The following is a 16,247-nucleotide window of genomic DNA, read 5'->3' as shown; positions in this document are numbered from 1 at the left end:
GACACTTCCGAGAAGGCTTACTTGCTGGGTTTGATGAAGATGCTGAGAATAGTTGGTTCCACTATTCCAATAGGTCAAAGCGTCTTCGCAGACCTTCTAGGACGATCAGATGCAGAGGGGTCCCACGGGATGACAGCGGGCTCAGGGTGCCAAAAGTTCCAGCGGGTCACCAGCGGTTCCTCGACTCGGCTTCGTGTTGCAGGATACTTGTCTCCTATCCTTTGTTCGGTGTGAACTCAGGAGATCGACATGGTGGTGGTGTTTTCTGCCTCCTCTTATCCAAAGTTCCCTTCGCGCCAAAATGGGGAGGACCTAATGGGAGATCTGCTCACAAACACGCACTCCATACGTGGACCAATCACGGACTACGGTGGTCCCAGGCATTCAGGGCAATCCAGACTCTCTGGCCCCCAGGATGTGTATTGGAATCAGACATCCCAGCCCACATCCTGGAGGCACACAAACAAGGCATGCAGAATCCCGCAAAAGCATTGGGATCCGCGGGAAAGTGCATGACCAAATAAGGACTGACCCGGGTCGACTAGACCTGGGGAAGGTGAAGGGGCAAGATGGCCAAAGACAGGACATATAGCTCACTTAGTTAGAATTGTAAATGATGGCATGTACCTCGTGTAGACATAACTATGATTGGTAGCATATCCGTCACTTAGTTGGTACTGTAAATGATAGATAGAATTGTGAATGATAGCATGTGCCACACCTGAAAGGAATTGTGAATGATAGCATATGCCACACTTCGATTGAATTGTAAATGATAGCATGTGCCACACTGAGATAGACTTGTGAATGTTAGCATGTGCAACACTTATATGGAATTGTGAATGATAGCATGAACCACACTTAGATTGAATTGTAAATGATAGAATGTACCTCACCCAGACAGAACTATGATTGGTAGCATATCCCTCACTTAGTTGGTACTGTAAAAGATAGATAGAATTGCAAACGATAGCATTTGCCACACTTAGATGGAATTGTGAATGATAACATATCCCACACTTAGATAGAATTGTGAAGGATAGCATGTGCCACACCTGAAAGGAATTGTGAATGATAGCATGAACCACACTTAGATGAAATTGCAAATGATAGCATGTGCCTCATCTAGTTAGAATTATGATTGGTAGCACATAGCTCACTTAGTTGGAATTGTAAATGATAGCATGTGCCACACTTAGATGGAATTGGGATGGTAGCATGTGCCTCATCTAGATAGAATTATGAGTGGTAGCATTATCCCACAATTAGTTGGAATTAGTTGGAATTGTAAATGATAGCATGTGCCACTCTTAGGTGGAATTGTTAATGATAGCATTGTGCCTCATCTAGATAGAATATGATTGTAGCATATCCCTCACTTAGTTGGAATTGTGAATGATAGCATATCCCACACTTAGACTTGTGAATGATATCATGTCTCACACTTATTGTTAAACTTAGAAATCGTTCCTAATGTATGGCCCCTGTTCTGCTCTCATGCTTGTTTGCAGGCGCTTAACTGATAACCACCATATCACACTACTATGCTTACTCTCCCTTATTCACCATCATCAACTAGAACACAGCTGTATCATGACACATTCGGTCTAGCTGTTCTCATAATGACATGACCCCACAAACTCCACATCATCCTAATAAAACACAGCTAGCTGAGCACTTCACGGCTAGGTTAAGCGTCTCCCCAGGCCTAACGCAGCCAGAACTCAGTCTGGGTGTACACCCTCCAGACTGAACACATCCAACTGATTTCCTCAGCACCACACCTACCACCAAGAAGCTGCTATCATGCAACAACCACACAAGCTGCACACATATCCGGTGCACCCACGTACCATACCAAACTCTCGCTCTCTCTCTCTACTGACTGAACTGTGGTTCCCGAGGGCGTTCAACCTACCAGCGCTTTGAGATAATACCAATGATACATAAGGCGCTATATAAATGCCAAATAACATAACATAACATAACATTATACATGTGCTCATGTACTGCTTATGTAGAAGCTTTTCCAGGTCTTCCGGGTGCTGTGTTGCTTGTTTAGTTGCTTTCCAGTTATGTCATGATTCACTGTAGGTTTGCTTCTTCTTGTGAGCATAGTCCTAATCAAAAAAGGAGTGTGCTCAAGCTGATCAAGGAAGTGAACACTGGTATTAGGAGGTCAGGTCCAACAGGAAAATTCAAGTGTGTTTCAATACGTGTTGTATGTACCTTTCCTTATTTCCCCAATACCCATCCACTACGCAAGATCCTTGCCCTCATTCTGGTTACCCTAAATACCCCCTTCCCTATTCTCAACTTCTACCTAACCCTCTTCCCCCCATTGGCTGCCTCGAGGTAACCTGTCATACTAAATCAGGAACCCCTGCCAACCAAGGTGGGAGGGGTCAACTGCATTTGGCTTCTGTGGTCAGGAAGGAGTTGAGAGATACTACAGGGGGGTGACAAAGCTGCTCAATTGGTAACAAAACTTCCTAAAGTATTACCTGTTCTCCCAAGCCAGCACATTCTTCCCGACTCAGCAAATGAATTTCAATAGACCCAAAAAAGGTCATCCAAGTTGGAATCCGATCGAAATACATCTTCTGTATATATTGATGCATACAATGACTGGAAACTCTTACATATGTCACAAATGTTCACTGTCAATTGTCCATGTTCATCCTCTATTCCCTGAATATTCAACTTTTCACTGATCCCCTTCAATCTGTTAGCTAACAATCTGCCACTCTTGTCCCCATTTTCCCAATACGTTTGTTTCATGAAAAGAAAAAAATTATTCTGCCATTGAGCTATTTTTATTAGCTAAGGTTTTCTGGGCTCGACTCATTCTTAGACGATCTGTAACATTCCCAGTTTGTGCATAATTTTGCTGCAAATCAGACAGCTCTGCTTTGAGAGATTTAAATTCTATCAGACCTCTTTCCCTAATACACAAGGTCCTATTAATTAGTTCACCTCTTGCAGACCCTATATTATCCTTAGAAAAATCCACAATGAATGCTCGAATACCTGACACTACGTAATCTTCCATCAAAATCCCTTTTTTTGAGCCGCCACCTTACAAACGTAGACTTTCTCGACCAAATTCAAAATGAAGGTCTACAAAGGCATGATCTGAAATCTCCCTCTCCCTAATGTCTACACCCAAAGACCTGTCTTATAACTTAATGTATATTAAAATGTAGTCTAAGCTTGAGAATGAATCATGTACTGGCAAGTAGAACGAGTATTCCTTCATGGATGGATCTAAAGCCCTCCATACATCCACTAAGTCAAATCTCTGAAGAAAAAGGCAAAATTCCTTACACACTCTTAAATTTGTGTGTCTGCATTGGCCAGTACGATGCATTTTATGGTCAATAACGCAGTTAAAATCATCCCCCAAAATGAGAGAATCTCCACACATATCATGCAGTAACTATGTCATTTCCTCAAAAAAGACCTTACCCACTGAGCAAGGACCATACAAACATCCCACATTCAGGACCTTTCCATTATAATTCAAAGCCACAAAAATCATCTGCCCTTCACCATCCAAAGCTACCCTATCAACCATTACATTCATACCTTTCACGTGGGTATCTTGCACATGTCAAAAATGTCCTGTCCTCATTAGTCAAATGCGCTTTCTATATCCTAGCCATCACCTTCCTCCTGTTCCATTGGCAATTAAGCCCTTTCACATTCCATGTCACAATGGTCAGTTCAGTCATTCATCCCAAGTCGAAAGCTAGTTTACTGCAACTATACAGCTCTATAAATGTCCCAATTTGCTAGTATTCTTAACACCTTCTGTGAGTGGCATTATTATATGATATGATATGGCATTTATAACGCGCCTACACACAAGTGTTTCAAGGCGCGACAAGGCAAAGGAGTGGAACACAGATGGAGGACAAAAACAATGATCTCACTAGGCCTAGTGGCATTAAGATCACGCAAGTGCAGGGGAGTGGGGAAGGTAGAAGTGCCAGGGGGTGAGGTGGGGGGGTATGGACAAATGCAGGGCAAGGAACAGGAAAAACAAGTAGTGCAGTCAACAGGTGGCAAGTGCATTTGTTAGAAGTGCAGACAAGTGTCTAATACGTGCAGGAGAGGAGGCAATGTGGTTTGCAGGTGACAGGCAGGGACCTAGGCCCGAATTCAGAGGGTTGCCAGGTGACCAGTGCGTGTAACAGAACAGGAGATCAGCGGGGGAGAGGCTGAGAGAAGGCAGAAACAAAGAGGAAGGTCTTGAGGTTCTTCCGGAACCGGGAATGGTTCTGCTCATTTTCAGAGAGGCAGGGAGACTGTTCCAGAGGGACGCACCAGCCAAAGAAAGAAATCTGCCCCCAACTCGTTGCTTGGAGAAGCGACTGACCCTTAAGGAGTTGGAGGTGGAGGAGCGTAGAGCTCAAATAGGAAGATATTTCGGAAGAGAGAGTTGGAGGTATTGCTATCCCAGGCCCCAGAAAGCCTTGTGGATGATGCAGAGGGACTTGAACTGGCTGCCACTGGGAGCCAATTAAGAGATTTCAGTGCTGAAGAGATACGATCCCTGGGCTTGAGGCCAAGGACAAGTCTCGCAGTCCTGTTCTAGATGAGTTGTACAGGACGTAGAGTAGAGATAGTCAGATTTTGGAAGAGTCTTTTGCAGTAGTCCAGCACAGAGAGAACCAGTGCTCTTGAGACTGTGAGCTTCTGGGGGACGGTGAGGAAAGGAGGAATACCTCTGAGAAGGTGCAGCTGGTAGTTTGACTTCTTAGAGATGTCAGAGATATGAGGAGAAAAGGAGATTGTGGAGTCACAGATGACACCAAGGTTCTTAGCCTCACAGGTAGGAGCAGGAAGAGGGCCCAAAGTGGGCGGCCAGAGAGTGAAAGGAAAGGAAGGTGCTGGTGAGCGATGAGAAGGATATCTGTCTTACTAGCATTAATGCAGAGATCATTGGCGGCACACCACTTTTGGATTGTGGACAGACAATCCGGTATGAGAGAAGGAGAAGAGGCGGCTGAGGGGAGCCTGAAAGCGAGCTGAGTGTCATCCGTATAGCACTGAAAGTTTGACCAGAGAATGGCTATGCAGTGGGCGAGAGGTGCCAGGTATTGGTTGAACAGCCAAGGAGAAAGATTAGACCCTTGGGGAACACCGCAAATAGAGAGAGAGACAGAGGAGAGGAAGGACCCAAGTTGGACATGGCAGGGTCGGTCAGAGAAAGGAGGTCAGCCAGGCCAGGGCCTAATCAGTGATACCCAGGTTTTCACACAGCCGGTTGAGCAGGATGGCATGGCTGACAATATCAAAAACAGAAGAGAGATTGAGGAGGATGAGGACAGAAGGATGGATAGTGTCAAGGTTTGAGAGCAGGTCTTCGCGGATGTTCAGAAGAGGAGTTTCCATGCTTCTGGATGCTCTGGAGGTCCTGGAGACAACTAACAGATTCAGTGTGAAGCTTTAGCTGGGAGATGGCTAGCTTTTCCAAGAGTTTGCCCAGAAAAGGAGTAATGGAGATCGGGCGATAGCTGTGCAGGAGGGGCCGGCTGAGGGTTTCTTAAGAGGGTGCCCAAGGGAGTGCTTCAGGGGGGAAGGGAAGGTTCTGGTGGCAAGAGTGGTTGTAGAATTTGGCCAAATGTGGAGCAAGGGTGTCAATATGGTACTTGATGGTTTTGGATGAACAGGGAAGAACCTGTTTTGATGTGACTTTTATAGATTGGACTTGTCTTGAAACATTGTTAGAGGTGAACAAACAAAATTAAGAGAATGGAGGAGGAGAGGTGGCCACAGGAAGGACTGAAATAGGAGGAAGAGAGGGTGGGCAGGATGTCCTGGGTTTTAGAGATGAAACGTGAAGCCAAGGCCGTGCAGAGGATTGGACAGCTCCTTGCAGATCTTAAAGAGTTTGGCGGAGTTGTTGGATGCAGCATAGATGCCGGCTTGGATGTGAGCTCTCTTCTTGGTGTGGACAGAGACTCGCTACTGCATTTGGAGCAGGCGACAGGCCAGTTTGTCAGAGGGTGCACATGATGTCCACCATTTCCTCTCAGTCACCCTACACTTGCATTTAAGGGTGAAGAGGTCTGAGTCGTAGCAAGAGTTGCACTTGGCTTTGGGCTTCAAGCGGGTCCCCATGACAGAGGCAAGTACATCAAGAGTGTCAGAGATAGAAAAATGGAGGTTGGAAAAGGCTGTGTTAGGATGTGAGTCAGCCACAGGTGCAGGAGGGGTAGAGAAAGTGGCAGCAACAGCCTCAACTGACGCACATTTCATGGGTCGGATGACCGAGAAGGTGGGTGACAGTGCTGGAGTAGGTTTGGCCTGAGGAGTAGCGAGAGAGAGATAAGAGGAGAGTAGAAAGTAGTCACTCGAGGAGAGAGGAGTGGTTACAGGGTTAGAGAGGGGAAGGTCTGAGGAGATCAGAACATTCAAGGTGTGTCCTGCAGAGTGAGTTGGGTCAGAGGGTAGAATAGAGAGAGAAAGAGAATCGCAGAGGTTGAGAAAGAGTCCAGAGTAGGGACAGGAAGCATTGGGTGGATGTTGGGGTCTCTGAGGAGTAGGAGTTGAGTTGTGGAGGCAAGGAGGGAGAAGGAGAGGTCCGGCAACTCAGAGAGGAAGGAGGTTACATGGCCAGGTGGCCGGTAGATAGTAGCCACAGTAAGAGAGCAGCCAGATGAGGGAGAGAGAGCCTTCAGTCAGGCATTCAAAGGAGTAGACCTTCCACTCCAGGAAGATCAAGGCTACGCCCCCACCAGGACATTTGGATCTGGGCACGGAGAGGACGTTGTACCATCGGGGAGGAGTGTCAAAACCTGTGACAGATCTGGCCGTGAACCACGTCTCGGTCAGACCGAGAACATCAAGGCCGAATTCTTCCAAGAGATGGCAGATGCGAAAGGAGTGTTTGACAGCTGAGTGAGAGTTGAGAGTGGCAATGTGGAGAAGGTTGCCCCCTTTGAAACGCTTCCCAGTAGGAGTACAGGTCAGAGGTATGCCCTGCAGAAGTGTGGAAGGAGCCCGAGTGTGGGCAGAGGAAGGAGGAGAGGGCAAGGTAGACAAGGACTAGGATGAAGATGCCAGAGAGGTGGCAGAGGCGGGAAGCAAGAGGGCAGTCAGAGAAGAAGGTAAGGAAGCCAAAGAGGTGGAAGAGGGTGGAGGCAGAGGAGCTGGGGAAGGGAAAGAAGGGACAGCAGGAGAAGAAAGGAAATTGATGAGGTGCAGGAAACATAGATCAAAAAGGAGGAGGTTAGCCTGAGGGCTTTGGACCAAGACAGTGCCATTTAGGTAAACATTAATAATGGTCTTAGAGGAATAGAAGGGGACTAGGAAGGTCTTCCACCGGATGCCACCATTAATGGGAGAGGAGGAAAAAGGACACAGCACAGAGACCATATGTGGAGTCCATTTGTCTGGCAAAGGAACGACAAAGAGGATTGAGGGGCTGTCTGGAGGAAGTGCTGGTGTAGGTGTCAGCTATTGGAAGGCCTGGGTTGGAGACCAGGATATTGCTTTTGAACTTCTTCCTACCAGACTTAGTAAGAAGGACAAGGTAGTCAATAGAGAAGCAGTTAGAGAAGATAGGAGAGACAGAGAGCACCCTAAAGGATGCAGAGGGAAGGGACAGGGTGGAGAAATGGGAGAGGGTGAGTGAGAGGGGACAGAGGTGAGGGGAGGAGACACTAGGGGTGGGCACACGAGGAGGGGTGCAAGCAGATGAGCCAAGAACAAGACCAGAACAAATTAATTTCAATTCACGATGGGCAGTGAGTAACTACCAGTTGACAGAGCAAAAACGACCAAGGGAACCTGAAAGAAAAAGGAACACAACAGGGGTGGCAACAGTACAATGTGGGGAACAACAGAGCAAAGGCTAAGTAGCAGAACAAAGATCGATGGAACCTAATGGAGGAGAGTGAAAAACATACAGAAGTAGGCAGTACAGGTATACAGCAGTCAAAGATAGCAGACTCAAGAACAGAGCAGTCAATCAAAAGAAGAATCAGCAGAACACAGAGTGGTAACAAAGGGTTAGGGGAAGAGGCTGAGGGAAAGGGCAGAGAGGAAGTAAGTAGGGGCAAGCAGGGGGAGCAGGAACAGGTGAAGGAGTTGTAGGCTCGAGCGCAGACAAGGATGGAAAGGGCGCAGATCACACGCGATCAATAATTGCGAGAGAACCACCCAGATTACAAAATTATCTATCCTTGCCTCAAAATCCATAATCCAGAATCCTGATCTTAATTAGATCATTCACACAATAAATCCAACCTGAGTAGCACAACCACCTAACACATAGAACACAAAAAAGAACCATAAACAAAACACCCAAAAGAAGAAAAAAAACCACATAGATATGAAAACTGTTTAGCAGTCCAGGGCCGCCCAGACTGTTTATGAGTAACAAACACTCCACTGCACAAAATATTCTGAACCATATCCCCCCCAGTTTCCAGTGCGCCTGACAAGTATAACCAAATTAATAATTCTCCCCGATTTTACCGCAATCCTCATAACAATTGTCAATTTCCAGGGTCAATCACCATCTTAAGTGTTCTGACTTTCATCATTTCTGTTTCTTTCCAAACAACACATTCCTCTGTGTTGCTACAGACTCCTCCATTGGCAGATCAGATAAGAACGCCTCTGCTCTACGATGGTCAAAAAAAGAGTTAACCTGATCCTCCAGAACAACCCTTAAAATTGCAGGATACACCATGTCATATTTCAAGTGTTTGCTTCTTGCTTTCTCCTTAGCCCTGTTAAATGATTTTTTTCTCCAAAACATCTCTGCCCAAATTCCCAAAAATTATTATTTTATGACCCCCCCCTTCCCACCCTGGCCCCCAGCAAGGTAACTTATTTCTCTGGCTTTCTTCAGAATCAGCTCTCTTGTAGGGAATCACATAAACTACAATATGAAATGTCTTGGTCTCTGTCCCAAGCACAGGTTTTGGACCCAAGGACCTATGAGCCCTCTCCATATCCAATGGCAGTTTTGGGTCCAGGTTGAGCAGTTTAATTAAAGTCTTCTTCAGAAAATCCATAGGACAGCCCCTTTCAATGTTTACTGGAAATCCTGCAATGCAGATGTTGTTTCTTCTTGAGAAATTCTCCTGCTCAGAGCATTTAATGGTTTGCTTCTCATTTTGTATTTGTGGTTCCCTTATTCTCTCAGCCATTCTCCTTGTTCCATCATCCAATGAGTTCAAATGACTTGCCACATAGGCAACCTTGGCAGACAGTTCAACATATCTCTCCTCTGAAGCAAACAGCTTTGATTTGATCTCTGCAATGTCAGCAGTCACCTTGGTTAAAGGTTCCAGCAGTTTGTCTTCTCTTCTCTCACTCTCAGTAATGTCTCCTTCACCTTTCTGTCGCTTTGCTTGTTGGGTTGTTTCAGAAAGATTGATGTCAGCCATCATGAATGTATATAGGAGATGAATACAGGGCACAGGAGCTCAGCTCTCAAACTGCCATCTCTGAGGCTGCAGGTTCTAGAATCACACTTTTCCTTTTCAACTACAAATCTTATTTGAAATCCAACCTTTCAATGCATAGGTAGGAAAAATGCCTTCTCACATACTTCTCAATTATTTTTGTTGAATTATTGGTACGATGTCCTTTCATCGACACAGGTTTTTTTCGATGGGTGTTTTTATGAAGAGTTTTGCCCAAAAAAACTCATTGGGGTCATTCTGAGTCAGGCGATGGGGGATACCGGGCACCGGTAAGGAGACCGGTGCCGGTAATCCCCTACCGCCCGATTCCGAGGGATTCCGAGGTCCCCTAAAGGGACCTGTAAGGGACGTGTGGTCGGACCACACGTCCCTTCCGGGTCCCGTTAGAGGACCAGGCCGCTAATTACGGGCCTGCCATTAGCCCCGTAAATAGCGCCTTCCCCATTCCCATTGATGCTCAAATGGGAATGGGGAATGATTGGTGCAATGGGGACTTACCGGTCCAGCCAGGGTCGGACTAGACCAGTAAGTCCCCATTGCAGCAAACCGGACACGGGGCCTAATTACACGGTAAGGGGTAAGGGATTACCAGCACCGGTAAAGGCACCAGTGCCGGTAATCCCTTACCACCCTACTACGAGGTCCCTTAGCGGGTCCCTTCCTTAACGCCTGGTTTTACCAGGCGTTAAGGACGGGACCCGCTAAGGGACTTCAGAGCTAATAACGGTACCGCAATTTGCGGTACCGTTATTAGCACCCTCCCCATTCCCTATGGGGGCTCAAATGGGAATGGGGATTGGTTCCCGGAATGGGGACTTACCGGTACCGCAAAGTTCGGACTACAACGGTAAGTCCCTATTCCGGGAACCCGGACCCGGAAGGTGGTAAGGGGGTAGCGATGGTGCTAATAGCGCCATGGCTACCGCCTACCGTGTAATGAGGCCTACGGTCACCATACTCGTAATGACCCCCATTGTATTTTTGGGGGGGAGGGCATATAAAGGGTTGGGGGGTCGGGAATAACAAAACATATGCAGATGGGTGGGGGGTTTAGGGGGAACGGCCAAAAATAATAAAAAAAACCTTTGAGTTTTTTCAGCAAAAACGTTGTAAACATCCATCGAAAAAACAGGTGTTGATGAAATGACATAGAACCAAACTATTATTCTACTCCAAGCCCATTTCTAAAGTGTTCCAATTTGGAATTAAAACGTTTGTACAGTTGTCAATAAGATATCCCTACAACCAAGAACAATCAATGGGCCAATGTTTAATATTATGACATTTTCTAATTATAAGTTGATTTGATATTGCTTTTCTCCAAGTTTCAAGATATGCCGTTTCTTTGGATGCCACCACCATTTGGCATTTGTCATTAAAGTAAATACTATTTTTGATGTTATATTTAAAATAGAAATGTGTATATGGTTTTTACGAATGGATGTCTATTTCAAAAAGTGATTTAATTTCTGTTTTCATGGTGTATTGATTTTAACTAGCAAGACTAGGCTGTGTTTTATGAAGGTATGGACTTACGTGTGGTATGTGTGGTGGCGTCCCCTGTGTTGTGAAGTAGGGATAGTTTGCATTTAAATTTCTATCCTTAATAAATAAAAACAATGTATTCCGATGAAAGCAGTTTGATTCTTATCCCAGATTGTGGGGGGAATTGGCCATCTGTTCATGCACACAGTTGGTCGAAAGTAACTCAGAATTTCCCACATTGAAGGCATTCGTCAGCAGTAACTGCTGGGGCCTATATTATAGGATTTATGGTCTGATGTCTAGCATTTTAGAGCCGGTTGCGGAGGGCAGCATGAGTACATTCGCTTCTGGCTCCAGGCATACAGGATCCCCCTCCCCAATGTGTTTACAAGTCACCTTTGGAATCCTAATTAAGTGTGGAGGGTGCTGTGGGTCACCAGGTAGAGGACTAGGCATTCCAGTCCTCTGTTTGAGCTAAGAACCCTCATCAAGGTTGCTATGAAGTAGACTTCAGAGGGTTAGCAGCTCCAAGATAAAGGTCAGGTAAGAAGTACCAGTTTCTTTTGTGGTAGGAACATACTAGTGAAGCTAAGCAGCAGGACAGTTATTGGTTGCTGAGCCAAATCTTCAGAGCCTTGAAGAAAGCAAGTTGGTTAAGAAAGGACCGAATCTAGGAGGGGAGGAGGTTCCACAGTTGCCTGTTGAGGAGAAACGGAATGTTCTGTGTGGATGATAAAGATGGAACTTTGGAGTTGATGAAATGTATTGAGGAGATGAGGTTATTCACTTCAGTCACTTTGTGCAAGTAGTAAATAATTTCTTTGGGGTGCAAGGATAGAAAGGCAAGAGGTGACTATGGGGTTAATCTGGGGATGAGTGAGAGGTCAGTGTCAAGATTGATGCCTAAGCTTTCAACGGAATATGAGGTGTTACGAGTGGGTCAAGTTAGGAGAAATCAGGGGCAATATTTAGTGTATTTATTGGACATTTGTATGGTGCCCATACACAAGTGTTTTGGAAGTTGTGATTGGTTAGGATAATCTAGCCCTGCCAATGTCAATAATTCCAAAACCAATGCTATGTTCATGAAAGGAAAAACAAGGGCCTCATTACGACCCTGGTGCTGACGGAATGAAGGGGGCCGGTACGGGACCGGCCCCCTTCATTCCGTCAGGGCCGATTACGAGGTTCCCTTTGCGGGACCCGGATCAGACGTCTGGTAAAACCAGATGTCTTTGCCGGGTCCCGCGAGGGGAAGAGGGAGGTAATAACGGGTCACTTGTGATGTGCCCGTTATTACCTCCCTCCCCATTGAGCCCTATTGGGGCTCAAATGGGAATGGGGAATGGTTCCTGCAAGGAGGAATTACTGGGTCCTCCTATGTCGGAATGACCCGGTAAGTCCCCATTGCAGGAACCCGGTAAAGGAGCCCGGTTTGGAGGCAGCCATGGTGCTAATAGCATGGCTACCTCCAAACTCGTAATGAGGCCCCAAGACCAAAACGGAGCACAACTCAAAAATGCATTGTGGTACACAAATGGCAAATTAACAAAAAACACAGAGGTGTTTCAGGGTTAGTATAGATGGGGCGGAAACAGTAAGGGGAATGTGGGGGGCATCCATTGAAGCAAAGGGAAGGTATATATTAAAAGAAAGCAATGTACCGCGACATTAATTGGTAAAAGTCCATTTGGGATTAAAATGTAGATGTACCATGGCTAAAATTCATGGAAAGGTGGCAACATCGTGGCTTTCTTCTACTGCATGTAGTAAGCAGCTCAATAAAGCCCAGAGGTAGCCCAACCAACAATTTGGCTTATGGTAGAGCTGTTGACAAGCCCATGGGAACATGATCAATTAGACAGTTTTGGATGTGCTTACAGTCCATGTAAATGTAACACATTTTTTTGTTAAGTGATATCTCATGATTGTTACTTACATAAGCATATATCGATCAAAAATATGACATATACAAGCAGCTCTCGCAATGTTGTTTTGACGTAAAGCTCTCGATTTTCAGCTGTATCTTCTGTAAGTGTTGTTCCCCAAAGTCCTGTGGATTCAAAACATGGTTCATGAAAAATCAGGGTTATAGTTAAATATTGTGCTAACATTTAAGAACATTTAAACACTTAATATTTAAGAACATGTTATTGCCCAATGTACCCAATACACATTGAGCCTCATTACACGGATGGCGGTAAGGGATTACCGGCACCGGTGCTGGTAATCCCTTACCGCCATACTACGAGGTCCCTTTGCTGGTCCCTACCTTAACGGCAATTTGCGATACCGTAATTGCCGCCTTCCCCATTCCCATTGAGCCCTATGGGGGCTCAAATGGGAATGGGGAAGGGCCAATGGTGAATGGGGAATTACGGCCCTGCCAACCTTGGAATGGGGCAGTAATTCGGCCATTCACTATGGCGAGATCGGTAAATTGCCAGCGGCAACCATGGCGCTAATAGCGCCATGGTTACCGCCTTCCGTGTAATGAGGCCCATTGTGTGCCTTTTATTTGTAAAGCATTTTTCAAAATGATCAATACAGCGTAGCTTGTAAAGACTACTGCAGGCTAAGTGGAATATACCAAATTCATCTATTATGCTGGTTCTCCAGCAGAGTGATTTCTTTCCCATTTAGCTGCTTCCATTGAAATCTGATTCTGGTGCCTTTGTTGCTTCAGGGACATGAATGTAGCAATCCACCCCCTCCCCCGCTCAGCCGTTTACTACTGAGCGGGGGTGATTGCTATTTGAACCCCAGGGTTTGTCTGGGGTACGAAGAGTTCATTATTTTTACAGGAAATAGGTTCCTCTCGTATTGTGCAAGCCTAATCTCCCGTTAAAAAAACACGATGGCCGCCACCAATACGAAAAGGGACTTAGTGGATAGGGAGGAATGAGGGTGGAGAATGGGTGCAGGATGTATTTGGAGGAGAGTGCAGCTCCTTGTTGCCGCCTCACAATCAAGAAGGCACCACCTGGGGATGGTCCTCGGTGGCTGGAGAATGCGAGCAATATACTATTTGTTCTTGCCTGCATTTCCAGCCACCTGATTGGCTGCGGATCCTTCCCTGGCTGCGAATGTTCCAGAAAACAGGGACTGAAACATTTTGTGACTCCTAAATCCGCAAAATATTCAAGCACTGAAGGAGATTCATGGGAAAAGCAAAATTTCACTTTACAAACAAGGTAATTTCGCTACACAGGCAAAATGGCAAAGCTGGTGGATTTTGTCCAAAATGCATAATTGCTTCAAAGGAGCAACATTCTGCTGTTCCTCTAACCCTGGTCCATTAGACTTTGCTCAGAGATCATTCTTTTTTAAAACTCATTTTGCTAAATGCTTAATTCATGATGTTAATGTTAAAGGATATTTGTACCGCGCACTATAACCACTGGAGTGATCCCCTGGTGCTCTGGCGGCTCTGAAAAGGGAGGGGTGGGGTGTGAGTTAGTGGGAATAAGCTGGAAAAGTGCAAGAGAGCGGTGATGTGCTGTTGGCGGCCTCGGCCCGGAAGTCCGTTGGCTGGGCTTGGGGTGTTTTACGGTCGGTATCCGCCGTGTGCAGTTGTGCGGGTCTATGTGTGGTTTGTTTGTTGTTGCAGTGTAGTGAAATTTGTGCAGATCGTTATGTTGTAGGTTTGTGGTTGTGTTTGGTTAGAGTTTGAGAGGTGTATGCAGAGGGGTCAAATTGTTAGTGGGTTGGTTAATTAGCCTGGAAGCAAGGTGCTAAAACTTCCATATTCTCTTTTGGTGGGGTGCGTGAGCATCTCTACGTCTCTGTCGAGATCTGGGGCTGTCCACCACTCACATTTCCTTTCCCACATGGCATCCACTAACATTCGTAACCATGCCCAAGTTTTGGTACCTTTCGTGGCACATGGCAGTTCATTCGCAACTATCTTCGGTCAATGCCCCTGCCAATATCCACAACTTAGTTTGAGTGTGGCAAGTGCTGACGTTCATGCACCTCCATACAGTTCTGATATCTAGTAGTAACTATGGAGCGTGTGTGGTCGTTTGCTGGAAGTTGGCTAGGGATCCTTATTCTGTCTTTATGGGTGTCACTTGTGTCCTATTCGATTTAGTGTCGTCTCTTTTGTTGTAGTAAAAGATGTATGTTGTTGATATATCTTGTTCATACGAGATATATGTTTTTGTATGATGTTGTGCTAAAATTAAATGGTATGCAATGCAGAAAAATGTATTGAATTGTTTAATATAGAGGTGAATTTTATGGTTGGCCTGAAACTGATAACTCATTGATAATCTAACCTGAAACTGGAAAAGTTATGTTGATATTTTTTTCTCAACTTTGCTAATGAATCTGTTCCGAGATCAAACAACGGCTGTTCTATAGATAGTATGTTATTTAACTGTTTCTTGCTACAGCATCTTTTTTTCCATATGTTGCTTCAGATCCAGCAGGAAAAAAGCTGGAGTTATTGGTGGGTTAGTATGAGCATAGCTATTCTATTGGTTGTGTGAGGTAGTCCATGTTTTATTATTGCCTGCGTTAAGAGAATTTGGCCCAAATATTGCAAAAATGAAAACAATGTAAGCATACTATTGGATCTCTCACTCACTCACTCACTCACTCACTCACTCACTCACTCACTCACTCCCTTCCCTTCCCTTCCCTCAAACCTGGCCGAGCATTGTACATTTTAAAACTTGAACACATATACCAGTTCTATGTATTGTGACATGAGGCGAATGTGGATAATTTAATCGGAAATAAAAAAGGTACATTCCTAAAGTAGTATTTCCAATGCATAAACATATTTATGTGAGCTGCATAAATCACTAATTTACATGGGACTCAAAGATTGTGAGCATACATCTCTTGTCCTAGGTAGACACGTCAAGAGAACAATGGTCAGCATCGGAGTTGTGGGGCACCAAAGCACTAGAAGCTCTGTATATCTCCCAGTCAAGAGCTGTTGTAGTTAGATGTGGATGGTAAGCACTTACAGGCTTTAAATAAGAGTTACATTGACATATTTTCTGATATTGCAATCTTGAAGTAATCAATTCAGGAGTAAAAAAAACAACATAGAAAAACACAAATATTGTTATTCTATAAGGTGGTGCATTTGTAATACAGAAATGGAAACACAGAATGCGTGAGTTTCATTTCACAAAACTTAGATGCCGATCAGAAATAAAAACCATTGTCCTGATTAAGAATAAAGGTGAACAAAATCTTAAGAGCAACATTCAATACAATAGGTTTATCCAGGAGTGAATTTCTTAAAACAAAATCAGAGAATTATGCCCACTTAGAAGGTCTTACAAAATAAAAGTT

At 45.1% G+C, this 16,247-nt stretch overlaps 1 protein-coding gene across 3 annotated transcripts in view; it reads right to left on the bottom strand.

Annotated features, from left to right (window-relative positions):
• The window catches only part of LOC138472450 (polycystin-2-like protein 1), a 2,384,383-nt gene that overhangs the window by 1,903,536 nt on the left and 464,600 nt on the right, over nt 1–16,247 (bottom strand). For all 3 annotated transcript variants that reach the window (XM_069610623.1, XM_069610624.1, XM_069610625.1), the window contains exon 2: nt 12,874–12,987. In XM_069610623.1, the coding sequence (XP_069466724.1) occupies nt 12,874–12,987 (114 nt within the window). The remainder of the gene's footprint in view (nt 1–12,873; nt 12,988–16,247) is intronic.

This window comes from Ambystoma mexicanum, chromosome 8 (genome assembly GCF_040938575.1).
Source record: "Ambystoma mexicanum isolate Mex_15411 chromosome 8, UKY_AmexF1_1, whole genome shotgun sequence".
NCBI classification, from domain to species: Eukaryota; Metazoa; Chordata; class Amphibia; order Caudata; family Ambystomatidae; genus Ambystoma; species Ambystoma mexicanum.
This window is presented reverse-complemented; position numbering and strand designations above follow the sequence as displayed.